General features: G+C 40.5%; 1 protein-coding gene and 1 non-coding gene across 4 annotated transcripts in view; one reads left to right on the forward strand and one right to left on the reverse strand.

The window, feature by feature from the left end:
- Positions 1 to 16,779, reverse strand: part of LOC103380139 (nuclear factor of activated T-cells 5-like) — a 22,597-nt gene extending 5,818 nt beyond the window's left edge. The window contains exons 1-11 of one of the 3 annotated variants that reach the window (XM_025055946.1): positions 16,401 to 16,779; positions 9,794 to 9,922; positions 5,335 to 5,953; positions 5,060 to 5,243; positions 4,193 to 4,401; positions 3,919 to 4,091; positions 3,566 to 3,700; positions 3,418 to 3,470; positions 3,191 to 3,323; positions 2,881 to 3,062; positions 529 to 2,770 (exon numbers count right to left, since the gene is read on the reverse strand). In XM_025055946.1, the coding sequence (XP_024911714.1) occupies positions 529 to 2,770; positions 2,881 to 3,062; positions 3,191 to 3,323; positions 3,418 to 3,470; positions 3,566 to 3,700; positions 3,919 to 4,091; positions 4,193 to 4,401; positions 5,060 to 5,243; positions 5,335 to 5,953; positions 9,794 to 9,922; positions 16,401 to 16,473 (4,132 nt within the window). In that variant the 5' untranslated portion in view covers positions 16,474 to 16,779. Of the gene's footprint in view, positions 1 to 528; positions 2,771 to 2,880; positions 3,063 to 3,190; positions 3,324 to 3,417; positions 3,471 to 3,565; positions 3,701 to 3,918; positions 4,092 to 4,192; positions 4,402 to 5,059; positions 5,244 to 5,334; positions 5,954 to 6,493; positions 6,557 to 9,793; positions 9,925 to 16,400 lie in introns of those variants that run through there. The other 2 variants (XM_008311961.3, XM_025055947.1) reach the window with 2 other exon arrangements.
- Positions 165 to 256, forward strand: trnar-ucu (transfer RNA arginine (anticodon UCU)). Its single transcript is given in 2 exon segments — positions 165 to 201; positions 221 to 256. It is a non-coding gene; the product is annotated as a tRNA-Arg (tRNA).
- Positions 16,780 to 17,740: the final 961 nt, after the last annotated feature.

Consider the following 17,740-nt stretch of genomic DNA (forward strand, 5'->3'; position numbering starts at 1 on the left):
CCACTGCATAGTTTGTTGTTGTTTGTCTTTGGCTTAATGTGCAATTGGGAATGCTTTTCCTTCACAGCACCTGTCAAGGTGACCTGATGTGTTCCTGAGTAATTATTCCATCTACGCATAGTAACGTTATAGCCTATTTTATGAAGTGATCATGACTACCCAAGGGCTCTGTGGCGCAACGGATAGCGCATTGGACTTCTAGTTACTCTGGGAATAAGACATTCAAAGGTTGTGGGTTCGAGTCCCACCAGAGTCGACATTTTACTGAATTCCTCTGGTGTGGGATGAATAAAGTCTTATCTTATCAGAGGTAGAGAGTATGTTGAATGAAAAAACACAACTTTTCAACTCCCAGAAGTTGTAAACCCAGCCAAAGGATGGAAAAAAAGTCTGACTAATAGTTCTGAATATACGATAAATTACTTTAAAGCTATTATGCTAAAAATTCAACCTTTAACTTTGGGTATCTTGTGTCCAGCATAATTATAATTATTTATATAATATAATTATATATATTTTTTAACTCACCATTCTGGATGCCATACACGAACAAGTTGGCCTGTGCTTGTGAATTCCCACCTACAGGTGTCTGGAAAAGTTGTTCTGGTGGCTGCTGTGCTGTGCTGGCAACAACGCCAATACCACCCTGAACTACAAAAATGGTTGTCCCAGGAGCAGGAGTTGGATTGTTCTGCTCCTGTGTGCCAATAGTGCTCTGGAGGCCAGAGAGAGATGTCGATGGCAGAAACAGTTCCACGGGTTGACTGTTCTGGACGCTGCTTGGGCTTGGGCCCACCTGCATCGGCTGCTGCTCCTGGAACAGGTTCTGTTGTCGATTCTCAAGGGGTGCGGAGGTGCTGCCTGAGGAGCTCTGGTCTTGAAAGGACATAGGCTCAGCCGGTTCCGGCTGAGAGATTCCCCCAGTGATGTCTCCTAAGGGGGAAGTCCCCTGGGTCTGGGTGCTAAAAAGTAGAGTTGAGGAAATGGTTTGGGCGTTGAGATTTGTCGAACACAGGAGCAAGTCAGTTTGTTGGGACTGGGACAGTTGGCTCTGGGGGACAGGGTTGTTCTGTGAGTGATTGGGAATACTTTGGAACAAAGTTCTCTGCTGGCCAATCGTGAGCTGTGGCGGTGGTTGTTGGCTCTGCTGGGGAGAATGTTGTTGGTCCATGGGCGTGCTCTGCTGCTGCATCTGAGACAACTGAGTTTGGGGTTGGTTCTGAAACATTGTGACAGTCTGGGAAGGGTTCGCTGATGTCTCCATGGAGGAGATGAACGCCAGCTGCTGCTGTTGTTGAGGCGGGTTCGGAGACAAGTAAAGGGCTGAACCAGGGGGCTGTTGGTCCGAGCCGAGACTGCCACAAGTCAGTACAGTCAGTGTGTTTTGGAGCAGGGCTGCCTGGACCTGCTGTTGGGGGCTCTGGGTCTCAGCAAGGGGCCTGGGCGATTGAAAGAGCTGCTGAGGAGGAGACGTGTGGGTCGGAGGTGGTGTTGGAAAGCTGGTTTGAATGGTCAGCAGCTCTCCCGCCTGCTGGAGGAGGGACACTGGTTGTTGTACTTGTGAAGTGGAGTTCATCTGGGGTTGCATCAACTCAGCCTGAAGCTGCTGCTGTAAGTTCTCCAAGACCTGATGCTCCTGGAATTGTTGCTGTTGCTGCAAGTTACTGAGAGCTTGGTTTTGTTGTTGCTGTTGCAGTTGATGATGTTGCAAATTGGTAAGAATTTGATTCTGTTGTTGCTGATCCGGGAGCTGTATATTCAGGCCGTGCTGTTGCTGGCTCTGCTGTAGTTGTTGCTGTTGCTGGATGTTGCTCAGCGCTTGACTTTGTTGCTGTTGCTGCTGTTGCAGTTGATGATGTTGTAAGTTGGTGAGAATTTGACTCTGCTGTTGCTGATCTGACAGCTGGATGTTGAGGACGTGCTGTTGCTGATTCTGTTGCAACTGTTTAATATTCTCCATCAGCTGCTGCTGTTGCTGTTGTAGTTGCTGTTGGTCTTGGGGCTGTAACAGTAGCTGTTGCTGCATCTGCATGTTGCCAAGAACTTGCTGCTGCTGTTGTTGCTGTTGGTGCTGAATGTTATCGAGAATCTGCTGTTGTTGTTGCAGCTGTTGGTGTTGCTGAAACTGTTGCTGCATTTGCTGTTGCTGCTCCATCTGCAATTGTTGCTGCGTCGACAGTGAATTATCCGTGGTCCCCAACCTGAGGCTGTTCATGTTTTCTTGGACATGCTGCTGAAGAGAGTCTGCAGTGGGTGGGGGGCTATAGAGCACAGAGTTTAGTTGCTGCTGGGCAACAGCAGCTTCCAACACTTGCTGGAAGGCAGTGTTACCTCCAGCCTGCAGCTCCCTCACAGCCCTTTCTAGCTGGGCGACTCCTTCCTGGGGAAACAAGGGAACCTCTGACTGTTGTGTCTGGGGTTGAGACGGCGAAGATATTTGGGGCATGGTAACAACCACGATCCCCCCACCGTTGTTAGAATTCTCAGGAGGGAGGTTGTCTTGTGGCTCTCTTAAGAATTGCTGAGGGACCTCTGGAGTCACAGGAGGAATCGTGGTGTCTCCTGACACCGGGAAGGAGGTTGTGGAGGTAATGTCTTGCTTTTGTATTGTGTTGAGGGTTTCAAGGCTGGGGAAAACAGAAGGTGCTTGTGGGAGCTCTACGTCCTCAGGTTGTAGGGGCACGGGGCTCTGGAAGGACTCTCCTCCTTGATGTGGACTAGAATTAAGCTCGAGAGTCTGCTGCACCGAGACCAGAGGGTCCGGGGATGGCTAAGAAAAGAAACAAAAAAAACAAAACAAAAAAACCCCCACATTTTTTCCGTTTAGTTTCTATGATAAACATTGTTATTACAGATGGTCAAGAATAGGTTAAATCTTACTTTGTAGACATCAGTAAGCGATGGATTGTTTGACACTTCCATAGGCGTGTCCTCCTGTTTGCAAGGCTGACCTGAGCAATCAGTTTGCTCAGTAGACAGCGACTTCATTTGGCCATCAAATATACACGTTTTAACCAGAGACGGTCCCTCTGATTTAACACTTTGGACATTAGAGTTATCAGCTGGAGATAAAAAAAACATTAATAATAAGTTGACTAATTTACAATCAACAAGACTGGTTTGTACAACAACAACATCAATCCAAATGACTGCTCTTTGCCTTTATCTGAGCATCAGTTAGTGCTTTTACCTGTGTCTGGAGTGTAGGTAAAGGGCTGGGCATCATGTGATTTACCAGCATTTGTCATCACAAAGACTCCCACAGGCACAGGAGAAGTAATTGACTGATTGTGGAATGGAGGCACAGTCACTATCAAATGATTCTGAAAAACATTAGAGATCCAAAATAGTAATCAAGGTGTATTACTCTTGAAGAAACTGCTAAAAATTTGATGCATTTCTTATGTTCTCTTTCACCTGATGGAAAAAGTCCATGTCAATCTTCGCCTCAGCTTGCCATGAATTATCATCTACAAATAAAACAATGCAAATGATCACTTAAAAAAAACTAACGCATTGCAAAATCAAGAAACTAATACCAACAAAACTTATCTCGCATTAATACCTGCAATATTTTCCTGAAAAATAACTTTGGTTCCTTTGAGAAAGTTTTTCCCAATTATAAAAACCTCCTCTCCTCCTTTTACCGAGCAGATGTGAAGACTTTTTCTCAGGATCTCTGGCACTCCTGCTGGCTGAGCTGTACAGCGACAAAACCACATGACAGTTGGGTTAGTTTTGGACAGCTGACATGGGCAAGAGTGTGGAACAAAGGACAAAGAGGCCTTTTGTCTGTTCCAGCCAAGGCTGACTTCAAGTCAATGCCCAAAAAGAATGAACTTGTGTTGAATATTGTTTGGGAGTACAAGCCGAGCCATAACTGCGTCACTTAAATCCGTGCTTTTCAGGTATACTCACTGCAGAGGATGGGTGATGAGGGGACCTGTAGAGTAAGTGTGGATCCATCAGATTGAGGTATGTTAACTCTGAAGGTGAGTCTCGCTCGGGTGCTCTTTTTCTTAGATCCTGCTACACCAATACGGGCTTCCACATCTGCGTTGCGCAGCTTCAAGATTCCTACACAATCCACCCTGAAGGGGCAGAAGAAAATAATTTTAAAAAAATTAGTAAAAACCTCAGACACGCAGATGACGTAACTAACACGTATTACATACAAAAAAAAAACCCTTACGCAAGTGTCATGTCACTGCTAGGCTCCAAAGGAATCTCAATGACGGTGGTGCCTTCAATGTCCACCTCCTTGCAGGCAGTGGTGTTGCGTCCGGTCACTCTACAAGCCTGGTAGAAACCATGAGGCTTCACTCTGCCCGCATCATTAGCTACAAACACCTGCAGCACAACTGGCTCGTTGACTCCCTCCAACTGAGGAAATACAGGAAACTTGAGGAAATAATTTATATTGTCAGGAATAGCAAACAACCAAATGTATGTAATTGGTATTTCACTCAGAGCAGGCCAGGTTAATAGTAAAATGTAGACAGATATGCTACAAATATCTGCATTCATGTTAGCATTTTTACAACATTGTTGGTTTAAAACAGTTTAAAACAGTTGGTTCCATAGTGTAGCGGTTAGCACGCATGCCTCGGAAGCAGCAAGGCCTGAGGTCGGTTCCCAGCGAAACCATGCGCTTGGTGCTTGCTCGGGGCAGCCTGTTAACATGATATCTGCTGCTAACACAACAACTTTCCTAATATGGGATCAATATAGCACAAATGTATTTATTTATTTTACTAAGTATCGTACATTAAAAAGTTCTATCATGCGATCCCTGGTTTGTATTATTGTTATTGTTTAACTACAGCTATTATTTTAAACACAGAACATTTTTTTGTTGATAAATAAGACACTACTGCTTCTGAAAAGCAACACTTTTCAGATTCTGGAAAACAGAATCTGAAATCATACTTCTAACGTTTAATATCGATGCCTATAATTGTGCATTTGTGCAAAGAATCTGGCTAGTGATTGCAGAATAGCTAGTTCAAATCTTTGCTCTTTATTCTCTGTTTTTAGCCAGTAGTCATCTTTGTCAGACCTTTACAGTGGGGAAGCCCTGCTGTGTGCGGTCCTTGACAGAACCTCGACTGCCCTCAGTCAGATAGCGAGCTCTGTGCTGGGTCTCTGGCTGCACCAGGATCTTTAGTTCCTTTCCATCACTTCTGCAGGGAAACTGAGCCGACAGTGACCCGGACTTCGACGCGGGCACTGCTTCAAATGAGCTGCAGGACACAGGAATCACAGGTGTTTTTGGAGAACCCAACATATTGGATTTGCATTTGACGTAGGGAAAATGGACATGCATCAGCTCACCTGGGCCCTGTCTTGTCTGTACCCAGCTGTGAAAGGACAAAGTGAGGAGCCTTGGCACTGTCAGCGTCAAACACATCCATGCTGTCCTCCGGAGGATCGGATTTTGGGCCAGGCCGCTGGCGAGGAGTGCGTTTTCTGGACTTGCGTGGCACCTCGGTGTTGTCATTGTAGGAGATGGAGCTGACCACACTGAAGTTTGAGACGGAGTCATCGGCCCACATGCTGCTGCTGTGCTCCGATTCAGGACCCAGTGGGGCAACCGGCTCCTCTTGGCAGGACATTTGGCTGTCATCAAGGAGGTCCTCTGGCGGAGGAGAAATGCTCAACACAGGACGCCTTTTAGAAGGCATGTTTTGAGGCTGTGGGACTGCTATCCCTGACAACACTCCAGACCCCAGGTCTCCTGCGGCTCCGCTTGTCCCACCGTTGCCTCTGCTCGAGCCAGACACTGCACTCTCCAAACCTTTCATCTCTGAAGGTCCAGCCCCTTCCCCTCCAATGGAATGGAGAAGCTGGGGAACCTTGAGATGGTCTGGAGATGATGTAGAGGGGCCAGTAGATGGGGCTCCCATATCCAGGCAGGAGGAGGCAGAGGGGCTGGATGTGGAAGAGGTGGCATCTGCAGTAGTATACAGAGATGAACAAGTTAGAACTGATGGTCAACACCTAGCAGGCTAGCAGTCCCATTGAAGCTGCTGAATTTGTGCAAAATTTGCATTGGTTTTATTTTCTTCCCAACTCTAATTTCAACAGGTTGTTGTAGGTTTGCTCTCACTCTGCATGCGAAAGCTGTCAAACACTGCCATAATATTTGAAGTTAAAGTTGAGAAGGTTACTTTAGATCCCAATGTGCTGATTCCTACAAAGTCCTTTCTTGATTAAATCAATGTGGCAAAAGTGACATGCTTTGTTTTAAAAAAACAAAAGCAAGCTACAAATTGTAACATACACATTGCCAGAAAACAAACATAAAAATTTGTGCATTTTTTATACAGCCAAATTTGCAAGCTGGTAACGTGGTGCCAAATTAAATTTGCCATGGTAATAGTACATTTTGTGCAATGTGCATTCAGTAATAAACAGTAGTTTCTGCATGCCAATTGGAAGATTTGGTTGGGACTGAGCGTAGCCATGGAGACAGAATAAACAAGCCTCTGACCTATGGAGCAGTGAACTGCCGACCATTTTATATGCAGACACTCCCTGCTTCAGAGGGAACTTCCTGCAATAAAAACGAGACAGCCAATGAGCAACAAGAGAGCTGATCATTCAAGACTCAACTTCTGTCAATCAGTAAACTGAATGAGTTCATTAACTTAAGGAAGTTGTTCAATTATAAACACTTTGAAGTATGCTTATTTGGCGAGTCCTTATCTGAAGGATCAATGGGGGGTCATGCTTTTGATCAGCACTGCTTTGGAACAGTAGATCTGTGAAAAATGATAATCATTAGCTCTCTCCACATGACGATGACCATTTAGTTTAAAGTATGAAGCAATTCAAACTCTGAAGCTCCACTGTAATACCTGCTGTGTCCTGTTTTAAACCATTTTGTAGGATCAAACAGTTTTTATGGCTTTCTGTATGAAACTTAAAAAGACAGGTCATCCGCTGCCAGGGGCAACTTCCCAGTTGAACAATGAGACTATTGTATGATAGTGCTGGGCGATATAGCATTTTCACTGGTGAAAAATGAAGGTGCACTGGTGTTATGGCTTTATTGTATTGTATACTTTGTATCACTGTAAGAGGCACAAAGAAGAAAAATGGAAACAGGGGTTCCAAAAACCGTCAGGTGATGGCTGAGCAAAAGGATACAGCAATATGTTTCAATGCTTGGTTGTGAAGTGTGCAATAGCAACACGCTAAAAGCAGTAGCACCCTTCTCCAAGGGCTTTAGAGCGGCTGCTGAGGATGACCCAGTCCCTGGACATTAACGGGGAAATATAGGTTTAAGCTATGCCCTAACACTGCATAGTTGAAGACCATTATTCACTAAGTGAAGATGGGGTTCCATAGATCAGCTAATGTTGTTTTGCAGTCCACTGCATGTACCCAAAGTGTTCAAACTCCCCATGGGGCAATTCCAGTGGCTCCTTCCTTCCAATACCTTTACTACTCTACTACTGGACAAACTGTCCCTCTACCCTGGTCTTCCTCTGCAACGAGTCAGGATTGATTACTCTTTTATAAAAATGTAACTCAAAACTTGTGAGAACTTCTACCATGCAACTGTTACCCTTAGGCACTAGCAGAACTACAGTATTTTCTCCATTTAGGTTCTCAAATCTCTGGTCCACTGCACCTCTCTTCCTCTGTTTTTGCACATAATCGTGCCATTTGGCCTTGTGCCCATGTGAGAGATTATGTTTTTTGGTAGCAATTCTTTCATAAAGTCAAAATCTGACTGACTGAATAACTTCATAAACATCCTCTAAAAACCATACAAATACTTATGCTCTTGTTTTGCCACGTTTTACTGTACCTTCAATACAAAACCTATTCATACCTGGTAGTTCACTGTCTGGTTCAAGGGAAGCTACACAGCTTTCTCGTTTGTTATATCTGTGATATCATCTACAGAAAATTATATGCTTTGGGGTTTGTTACATTAGGGCTCTAACGGTATGCAAAAGCCGCAGTTTGGTACATACCTCGGCACTGACATCACAGTACGGTGCATTTTCGATACCAAAAGAAATGTGGAAAGACATTAAATTTTTTCTGCATCTATTAACAACCTGCTACACAGTCACACACACATGTTGCTATCAAAACATTTGGCGTTTAAAACAAATTAAAAACAAATTGATAAACTCTTAAGTGATGCATGCATCATGGCTCTCATACTTTTATTCTGACACCCCTCGGCCCCTCTGCCTGATGTGTGCTTCTCATATACAATTACAAGAACGAATGCTGATTTTTCCTTTTTTGTCTTTTTTTTAAAGAAATAAACAAATTTTGGCATTATGTCAAAACTTCGCAAAGTACTAAACATGAGTAGAGTGAATTTTTTAGATGCTTAACCAACAGTAGTACCACCCAGCACTATCCAATTACTTCAAATGTTTGCTTTCAAACATTACATTCTTTCCAACTGGTTACATAGCAGAATTTTAAAAGACCAATTGTTTTTGTTTGAGGGAGTACAATGGTATACATTCTTTTTTACTCTTTTTTTCTTTTGTAACACATAGTCAAATGCTACAAGACAAAAGACCCATGTTAAGAAATGTAAAGCCAAAGCTAAAGATAGTTCAACGCCACCTTGGACTTTGTTGTATCTTTGCCTAAAAACATCTATGACTGAAAAATTGGGTATGAGCATCAAAGGAAAGCTGAAAAAAAAAAACAACAACAACAAAACAAGAAACAGAAGAATAAGCTACAATGCCATGCTGTTAATGAAAACCTGACATTCCTTTAGATGGTATACCAAGGAATAGGTTGATTTTATGTCATATTAAGGTAGTGATAATTGAAAATACTTCAGTACATTTCAAAACATCTTATTGCACTCAATAAGTTATCTAAAATTTGGGCTAAAACAAGCACATAATACATGAATGAGCTGAAGAATCAGCAAATCTCAATGTATTCAGGCTGCTGTCATTTAATACACAGTTACTGCAACTGTATCCTGCTACTACTCTGAAGGGTGACAAAGATTACACACAAAATTATTTTTAACCAGAAGGTGTCACCGAAAAACCACATAGAAAAAACTCATGAGAAGCAAAGCAATGGATGACTAAAGAAAAGTGCAATAATTTAGCTTGGTTAAATATTTACAAATTTGACTGTTTTGTGTAATTTTGTTACGTGTTAAGTTTTCATTCTATTCCATTCCTCCTCTGTTCTCTAATTATATTGGGGGTTGGATATTTATCCTGTTGTGGTCTCTTACAATTTGCTGCTGTGAGCAAGACTCACTATGTTAATAATTACTTTGCTAAAAACAACTCAGTGTAAACCACAGGCAAAAATCAACTGACTGTTACTGCAGCTTTACTTTACTTAAAGTTCACTGAAAGTCCTAACACACAGTTAGAATCTGCAATGCCAAGGTTAACTCATGCTTCAAATGCATATGTACATACTGTATAGATAATAAATATGCATATAGCTTAAGCTCTGTAAAGGGACAAAAACACACTGCCCGTCTATGATAAAACTTAGACTGATTCATTTGTTATTCAAACCTTAAATAAAATAGAGTACATGAGAACTCATTTTTTGAAACGGCTTAAGACTAGAGCAGAAAAATAGGATACTGATGTTAAACCTGATATTAATGTGATATAATTCTCAGGTCACAAATGTGTCTCGTAAACCAATGAAAGTTGCCCCCAGGAAATTGTTTTAAGTTTTTAAGCCTAAACAGACTCATCAAGGACTAAAGAAAAAACAAACTAATCCCAGATCAAGGTTGTCATTGGATGAGCTGTTAGCTCACCTGAAGCCAGAGCTGCAGGCAGAGGAGGTCCTGGTTCTCCCCCACTCTTTTGGCTCATGGTGGGTGGGTCGGTCTGGGAGGGCGACAACTGGAGTTGAAGTTCTTTGGGTAGGAGGTCATATACTGACTCTGCCACAGAGAAGGAGCAGAAAAAAATTAGGTCTGTCAAAGCAGATAATTTCTGAGTCAACAGCTGAGAAATGCCTGTTAGAAGAGAAACAGTATTATAAATAGAGACTCAAGCAAAGTTTTAAACAGAAAATTATTTGTTTATTTCTGTCTGGTTCTGGGACATTGAGACCAAACTATCAACTCATCTAACACTGGTACTGAGTAAGCAAAAGTACTAGTGCATCGTAGACACAACACTTGATAAAGTGCATAAATACACTTGAAATGGTGTTGGAAACTAGGGATGGTAATATTGGCCCGATAACCTCGGCCGACCAATATTATCAGGCCAATATTAACATCCCTAGTTGCCCGATATTAGCATAATTATGTGATATCTGTAAGAATCGTTATCTATTTTTTCTCCAATAAAGAATTCTCGATAACGCAATGCCTGGGAAACCGACTTGGATCACACATCAGCACAACATTTTCTACATCCAAGAACCAAAAACACTACACAAGGTATTTTATGACCCGATGATTGAGGTTAGCGTAATTAATCAGAAGATGCACCTGCTGATATTTGATGATGATTCCTGCATGACTGTAACCAGCCACTCTATTTCCACTGGCATACATCACATTTGATGGAAGATGAACACATGGTAATCTGGTTGCTATGAAACTGGGAGCTATCAGCACCCCGACAGATATTTTAACTGTGCATCATCAGCACCCAGCATGTGTAGTAGTTACTGATACTTGTATGATAGGATACGGGTTATGATATAGCACCAGCTGAACAGTAAAACTGTCAGGACACATAATCCCGTGCTCCTGTGACGTCATAAGATGTCAAGTGAGGTACGAGGACGAAGACTGTGCTGCAGTTTTTTTAGTAGATCTAATTTGTTAAAAACTACAATGTCTAGGGGCTACTAACATTAAAACAGTAATAGGAGGATCAAAATCAATACATTAAAGAATATTGAAGAACAACCCCACAACTTCCACACAGTGAGATAACTCTATGTCTAATGGATTGTAGAAGGATGGATAATGCCTTTATATATGGACCATGGTTATGTCTTACTGGAAAACCAACATGACTTAAGGCACTAATAATACCCCTTTCACTTAGAAGATGGTGGAAAATTAAAGTTTATTGACTTTTTCTTAAGCTCGTCTCCAAGCCATTTAAAACAACAACAAAGTAAATGTCGTCACCATTCCCAGCTCAAACTAAATTTAGACAAATGTCAGTTTATTATTTACATTGTCTTGTGATCACTTTTTATTTATTACCACTACAACATCCTTTACATGTTGCCATAGGGATGGGATTTGTACCCACTGATAGCTAATAGGATAATTTCATTTTCAGTTCCAAAATAGATGTGATTTATTTGGAACTTTCTCTCTCGTGTCTATTGCTTGTGATTTGTGGTAGTCCACATATATGAACACTATATATGAAGGAAACCCATTTTTTGAATAAAAAAGGCCTAAAGCAAAAATATAATTTGCAAACAATGCCGGCTAATCTACCATGTTAAAACTAAACATGTGATTTAACATTAGAAAAGCCCAAACACAGGCCTGCTCAAGTGTTATGTCAACTCAATCACAAGGAAGAATAAAGAAGTCCCTACACATGCAAACCTCAACTGTGCAAAAAATGCTGCAAAGCATTAATATTATAAGTAAGGCTGTACTGAATATTGATTTCAAGTTCCTCCCTTGGATGGAGTTGACTTTGTACTCTGAGGTTGACTGAGGCCAAGAATTTAAATATAGTCTGCCAAAATGTTGAATACATGTGTAGCAGGGGTCTCCAACCTATTTTGAAACTGAGAGCTACTCCAAGGGTACTGAGTAATACGAAGAGCTACATTTCCTGAATTATGTAATAATAAGGACATACAGAAGCAGACGTTCTTCCCATCATCACAACTGCATCCACCTAAACATCATGAGTGTAATTGATGCAAAAAGAACAGCAATGCAAGTTATAATTGTTTGACCCTCATGTTGTTGTTGAGTTTTGTTTTTAGAGCATACTCAAAGTGCACCTTTGATAGTCCATGAAGGCTACTTGTTGCCCCCGGGCTCTATGTTGGTGACCTCTGATTAATAGAATCTTCAAAATGTTTTGACAATGCCCTTATTTTTCATTTATTATTTGTATTGTACTTGTGTTGGAATGCATTTCACATTTGTTATTTTTTAAGTATTTCATTTATTATAAAGAGATTCTGGAAAAGCACTGGATCAACCGTTCCCAAAGTGATTCTGGAAAAGCACTGGATCAACCGTCCAAGGTTTTTGGACGAAGTATATTATTATATATATACAATGAAGGAGAAAACTTTATAAAGTGGACAAGAGTGCAGTGTTTCAGTCTAAGCGTTTCTCTCTCACAAATATGGCTTTAGAAAGGATGCAACGGTACTGATACCGGTATCAATGTCAAGCCCAATACTCACTCGAAAACATTTGCCAATCTAGCAACATGATACTCCGTAAGGGCTTTTCACCACAACCAGCTGCACACCATTCAGGAAGTGAGTGTTGTTTTCCTACTGCAGTTCAGTGTCTCATTGCACTCATGGGTAGTTTATTTAAGTAGGTCAACAATGTCAGCAGTTTGGAGGTATTTTAACACCAGGGACAACGAAAAACAAGAGTAACTGCAAGTTTTGTTCTGGCACGAGTTGGTTAACAAGACACCTGAGGAAGTTCTGTATAAACGCCTAGTGTAGCTTCTCACTTTAACAACACAATGGACAATGTCAGTTTAAAGACTTTTTGATTACTACTTTTATTTTATTTGGATTGATGTAGTTTTCTGTTCATGACATGGAAATAAAACTATTTAAGCATTTTCCTGTTTGTGATTGTTTGGGCTCATCTACACATTGTATTTCAGGCCATTGAATATCTATCCAACCTAATGAGAAGCACCAATGTCAGTACTTGGTAAATACACAAATGAAAATTCTCAAACTTCTATCTCTTTGGGAGCATCTCCAGTTAGCCCAGACCATTTTTTTTTATCAATACTTAAATGCTAATAATGCTGCTCGGTCATTTAAACACCAACAGCTCACACTAAATTGAAGCAAAGTGAATTCTACTCATGCAAATGAACTATTATCTCACTCTCAGTTTGAGTATGCAAAAGCTTTTCCACGAGTTCATTCAGTGTACTAGAATTCTCTAATATACCAGGCTGTCCAGACACACAGTGGTATGCAAACCATGCCTCTACTTGCTGAACATTTATTGTAGCCCAACAATAATACCAGTTAAGTATTGCCTTCACCCAGACATTAAAAACAAAAAGAAACCGGGCATTATGTTTGCCAGCTGCGCAAGCAAATTTCTTGGCTGCATTTTATTTCTAGGTTCTAGGGTGCTCTTGGCTACAATGAGGTCATTGTTGTGTAAATGGGATCTTAACCTCACAAGTTTTGATATAAACACAACCAATGCAAACCAAATCTGGGATCTTAAGTCCCACTTTCTGTTAATCAAATACTACCTATTGTTAACTTACTACATATAAATCCACCAAAGCTCACTTTGAACTTGCATCTTCTTAAGGGTTGCTGACAACAGTTGGCAACAGTGATATGCCAGAAAATGTCCTTGTTCCTAATACGTATGTCACTAAGGAATGGGGGAATCAAACCCAGAACCTTCTGTATATTAGACAGGAATCCTGCACATCAGCACTTTAGCAACAAGTGTAATATTTAAATAAGATGAATTAATCTTTCTTAGCTGGTTTAACTCGTATGCAATTATATGGCAACATGAAAAGAAATGAGAATTTGGTTTCAATTACAATTTATAAAAATAAAAACCAAGATAATGGAAATGATTTTGCCTTTCACCATCCTTGCATGTTGCTCTCAATCTGTGATATAAACACACAGATTGCGATGGGCCTCATCCCCGAAACACAAAAAGTAGTTTCTCTTTCATTGTGTTTCAAGAAAGAGGAAGGAGCAGCTAGTTTACTTGGGAAGAATAACAGTAAAAAAAAAAAAAGCCATCCACCAGCTTCCAAGTTGTCATTGAATTGCACTGAGCATGGCACTGTCCCCACACACTGCTCCCTGGGAGCTGCCTATTAGCCTCGATAATTTTCCAGAAAATCTAAATATATGATATATATAGAGTGACATTGAAGACAGATGGAAAAATTATACAATGTCAAGAAACAGACAAACTGGCTGTTTTATAAATCCATATTAGGAGTGCAGAATGACATAAACAACACTGTTGTTCTATATTGTGTATAAAAATATATTGATATATCTTCAAAAGCTTAATATAACATCCAGCCGTGGTTTATATTAATATTTTATTTTTTGTTTGCTTGTCACTTTTGATTTAGCCTTTAGTCAGCAAACAAGAAGACTTCCATGTGCAAAACACATGGATAAGACTATCAGAAGTAAAAACCCAAAGAAATAAAAGTGAATATGAGATTAATTTACTTTGATAAAAGTTTACATTATATCATGTCCATGTTTTTTTACTTAAATGTCTTATGTGATTCAGATGACTGATGACCATCATTACAGGTCTGACATACCAACACAGACATAGAACAATCAAATGACCTCACATCAAAGTTATGCATGGATTGCAACAAGGCCAGGGCACTGGTCCATTTTTATTTTTGCACTTGGATTGGATGACAGCAATAGGAGAAAAGACTATTCAGGACTGTTATGTTTTTGCTGCAAAACGCAGGACATATGCTGACCAAGAATGTATTACTGTGCCCAACAATGGCTGCTTCAATTATACTGTATACCCACAACGCATTACATGCTGAATGCCAGGGCTAACAAAAGACTTACTTTGTGCACTAAAACAACAAATAATGGCATTTTTGTTTATTATTTATTATTGTTTAAAAGGGTACCTTTAAACAAAAGCCATTGGTTATTTTAAACTACAAACTCATTACCAGCAGAAGAGAAAAATGTATTCAGAGAGGCAAAAAGCACTCTGGTCAGGTGCACTTGCTCTTAAGTACTTCTTAATATGTAAGGTTCCCATCTAAGTCGTTAATAAACTACAACCTTGACCTCTTAGTAAGCTGCCTTTCCAATGCTGAGATATAAATAAACATGCCAACATGCAATGCACTGTTACCATATGGTGGGCTCAATTTAGCCTCTTCACTTCCAGGAACCAATACTTTCAGATAAGGTAATGAGCACAGTTTAAATACATGGGGCAACCCAAACACACAGCAGGATGCAGTTGGGTGTATTAGATAGAAATAGCAACCAGGTTCTGCTTAATGCCTCTGTAATTTGCCCGCATAAAACATTTGAGCGGCACTTTTACACCAACAAACCATTTAAATAGAAAACAATGACTCCTCTTCTGGAGTTTTCATGGCGATTGACTTTCATATAACTTAATATGCAGTCGAGCTTGTATTAGTTAATCCGCAGCGACTACTCTTCTGTGTCCACTGACTTTTGGTACAGGATTGTAATATGATGATGCCTTTTCAAAACGTGTCCTAATTTAGCCTGGATATAATAATTCACAGCTTTACTTCTCTTATTCTAATGATTTAATGTTGTATGCAAGCGTTAAATGTTACTAAATGTTTCTTGTCAGACATGTCACCTACCCCTCATAGAGGTCCCCTAAGAACACACTGGTTTCTTGGCTGCTCGTGCTTTGAGTTGGCTCACTGGTGTCTTTACCCAATAAATTATAGACTTGTTGATGAGAACGAACTTAATTCACACACAGGCTGCTCGTGGAAGCCACTATTTCACCCATTCAGCAAATGGATACAACCGCCTAGTCCTTACATAATACAGCAGCCACCATCCTCATTAATAACAGTGTTCAACGACAATGTTACACATGTATAGGACGTATTGCTCCGGCGGTGCATTGAGCGTTTCCAAATTACAAAAAGTTAATTCTTTAGTGTTACGCAGGCATTCAGGCTGAAATCCACTCGTAATCCAAAACCTTCCAATTCCAAAAAACAACACGCAAATACAACTTTTCAAGCTGCTAGTCATATACGCACACATGTACACACGCCCACCCATGCGACCAAGACATGAACCAGTGAACAATGTGGTAGGGGACAGAGCTTATAATCAGGTTTTAGTGTGGATTTATCCAAATGCTAGTTTGACGTTTACAAAACATAAACTCAAGCACACAATTGTGACCAAATGTAACAATAATGCAAATACTGAGGAGCTGTCGAGCATTTCTATGTACGTGACATTGACAAATAGCCACCACAGTGGTAACCAATTCAAACGCAGCTTAGTAACTAAAGCGAGCCAGGCTGGCTAGCAGCGTAAGGAAGCTAACCCCAGTTAGCTATAGCAGCTTAACTGAAGCCATCAGCACACTGACATTTCTTCATTCATAACAAAACACAGCATGTTAGTTTCACAGCACGGGCTTGTTTTCAGATGCATCTTACCTTTGGAATAAAGAGATTTGGGAGAATTGAGGTCGAGATCCGAGCTAAGGAGGGATATAAAATCAGAGGGCATCGCAGCGCTTCATCGAGAGGAGGGGAAGCGGACACTCTTTAAGAGAACCGAAGTCGCAATCAATATTGCGCTTTACAATTAAAATGTTTATTGTACGCCATCGAAACAGTCTTAAGACGACAAAACAAAAGTTTAGTTGAAATGACCTGGTCGCTTGCACGTTCCACGTTAGTGCGTATGTTTTTGCTGAGATGATACACATTTCACTGTGCGCTCCGAAGACCCCCCCCTTCTCCTCTCTCACACACACTCTTGCTTACAGTTGGTCAGCCCACCTCACAGCGCCTCCCCTCGCCACCACTAAGGCGCATGCGCAGTTGGACTCTCTTGGCTCCAGCAATCACAGAAGGAAGACATCTCGTATGCTGTTGGTTTGTTTCTATGGCCTTGACAGGCAGGTTCATTTAAAAACCTTAAGTAAAAGCCTATTGCTAAAGATTTGGTAAAAAATATAATTCCAAATTATTTGATTGATTCATAATAACTTTATACTCACCAAAATTACAACTATTTATTTTTATTTCCACACTGCTTACTTACGTTATCAGTAATTTGTCTGTAGTGATAAATACATGGTAAATATAATGATAAATTACATGGTAAATATATGGTAAATATGGTAAATAGTGATAAATAAATGGTAAATGAGACATGCAGTCTCATTTACCACCATAGTGGATGTTTATTAAAGATTCAAGGACACAGCCCGAAATGTGTGACAGTTCACGTGAATAGAGTGAACATTAGTAACCAGGCTAAACAAGTATCAGCAAATTCTCTAAACTCAGTATGCAAGTGTCTCTTATTTCATGTTTCCAGGAAAGCCAGCTGCCAGAATACAGCGAGACCATGCACACTATCCATCAGTTGCTCACTTAAGGCAGAAATTGAGCCCCTACACATGGGATTAAAAAAAGTAGGTCACAAAAATAGCAAAGTGTGAAGACCAGTTAATCTCAGCATGGTATAACAGTTGTCTCTGATCATGCTGCAGTAGTAGCACCGGTGTGCACTAGCCTATATTTGCAACTGCAAAACATTTATAATTATTCTGAGCACATGGGTCTTAAATACCTGAATGGTCAATGAAGAAGGTTACTAGACATTATATAGATTAAGTTTGCTAAATGATTTCAATCAATCTGTCATAGGAAAAAAACATTACAGTAGTCATTTCCCTGATCTGTAATGTATAAGCAACACAGAGTACAACATGTTTAATATTAGGTTCATGTTTAAGTGTTTAATGTATTCACTATATATTTTA

Source organism: Cynoglossus semilaevis, chromosome 6, assembly GCF_000523025.1.
Source record: "Cynoglossus semilaevis isolate Cse_v1.0 chromosome 6, Cse_v1.0, whole genome shotgun sequence".
Lineage (NCBI taxonomy): Eukaryota > Metazoa > Chordata > Actinopteri > Pleuronectiformes > Cynoglossidae > Cynoglossus > Cynoglossus semilaevis.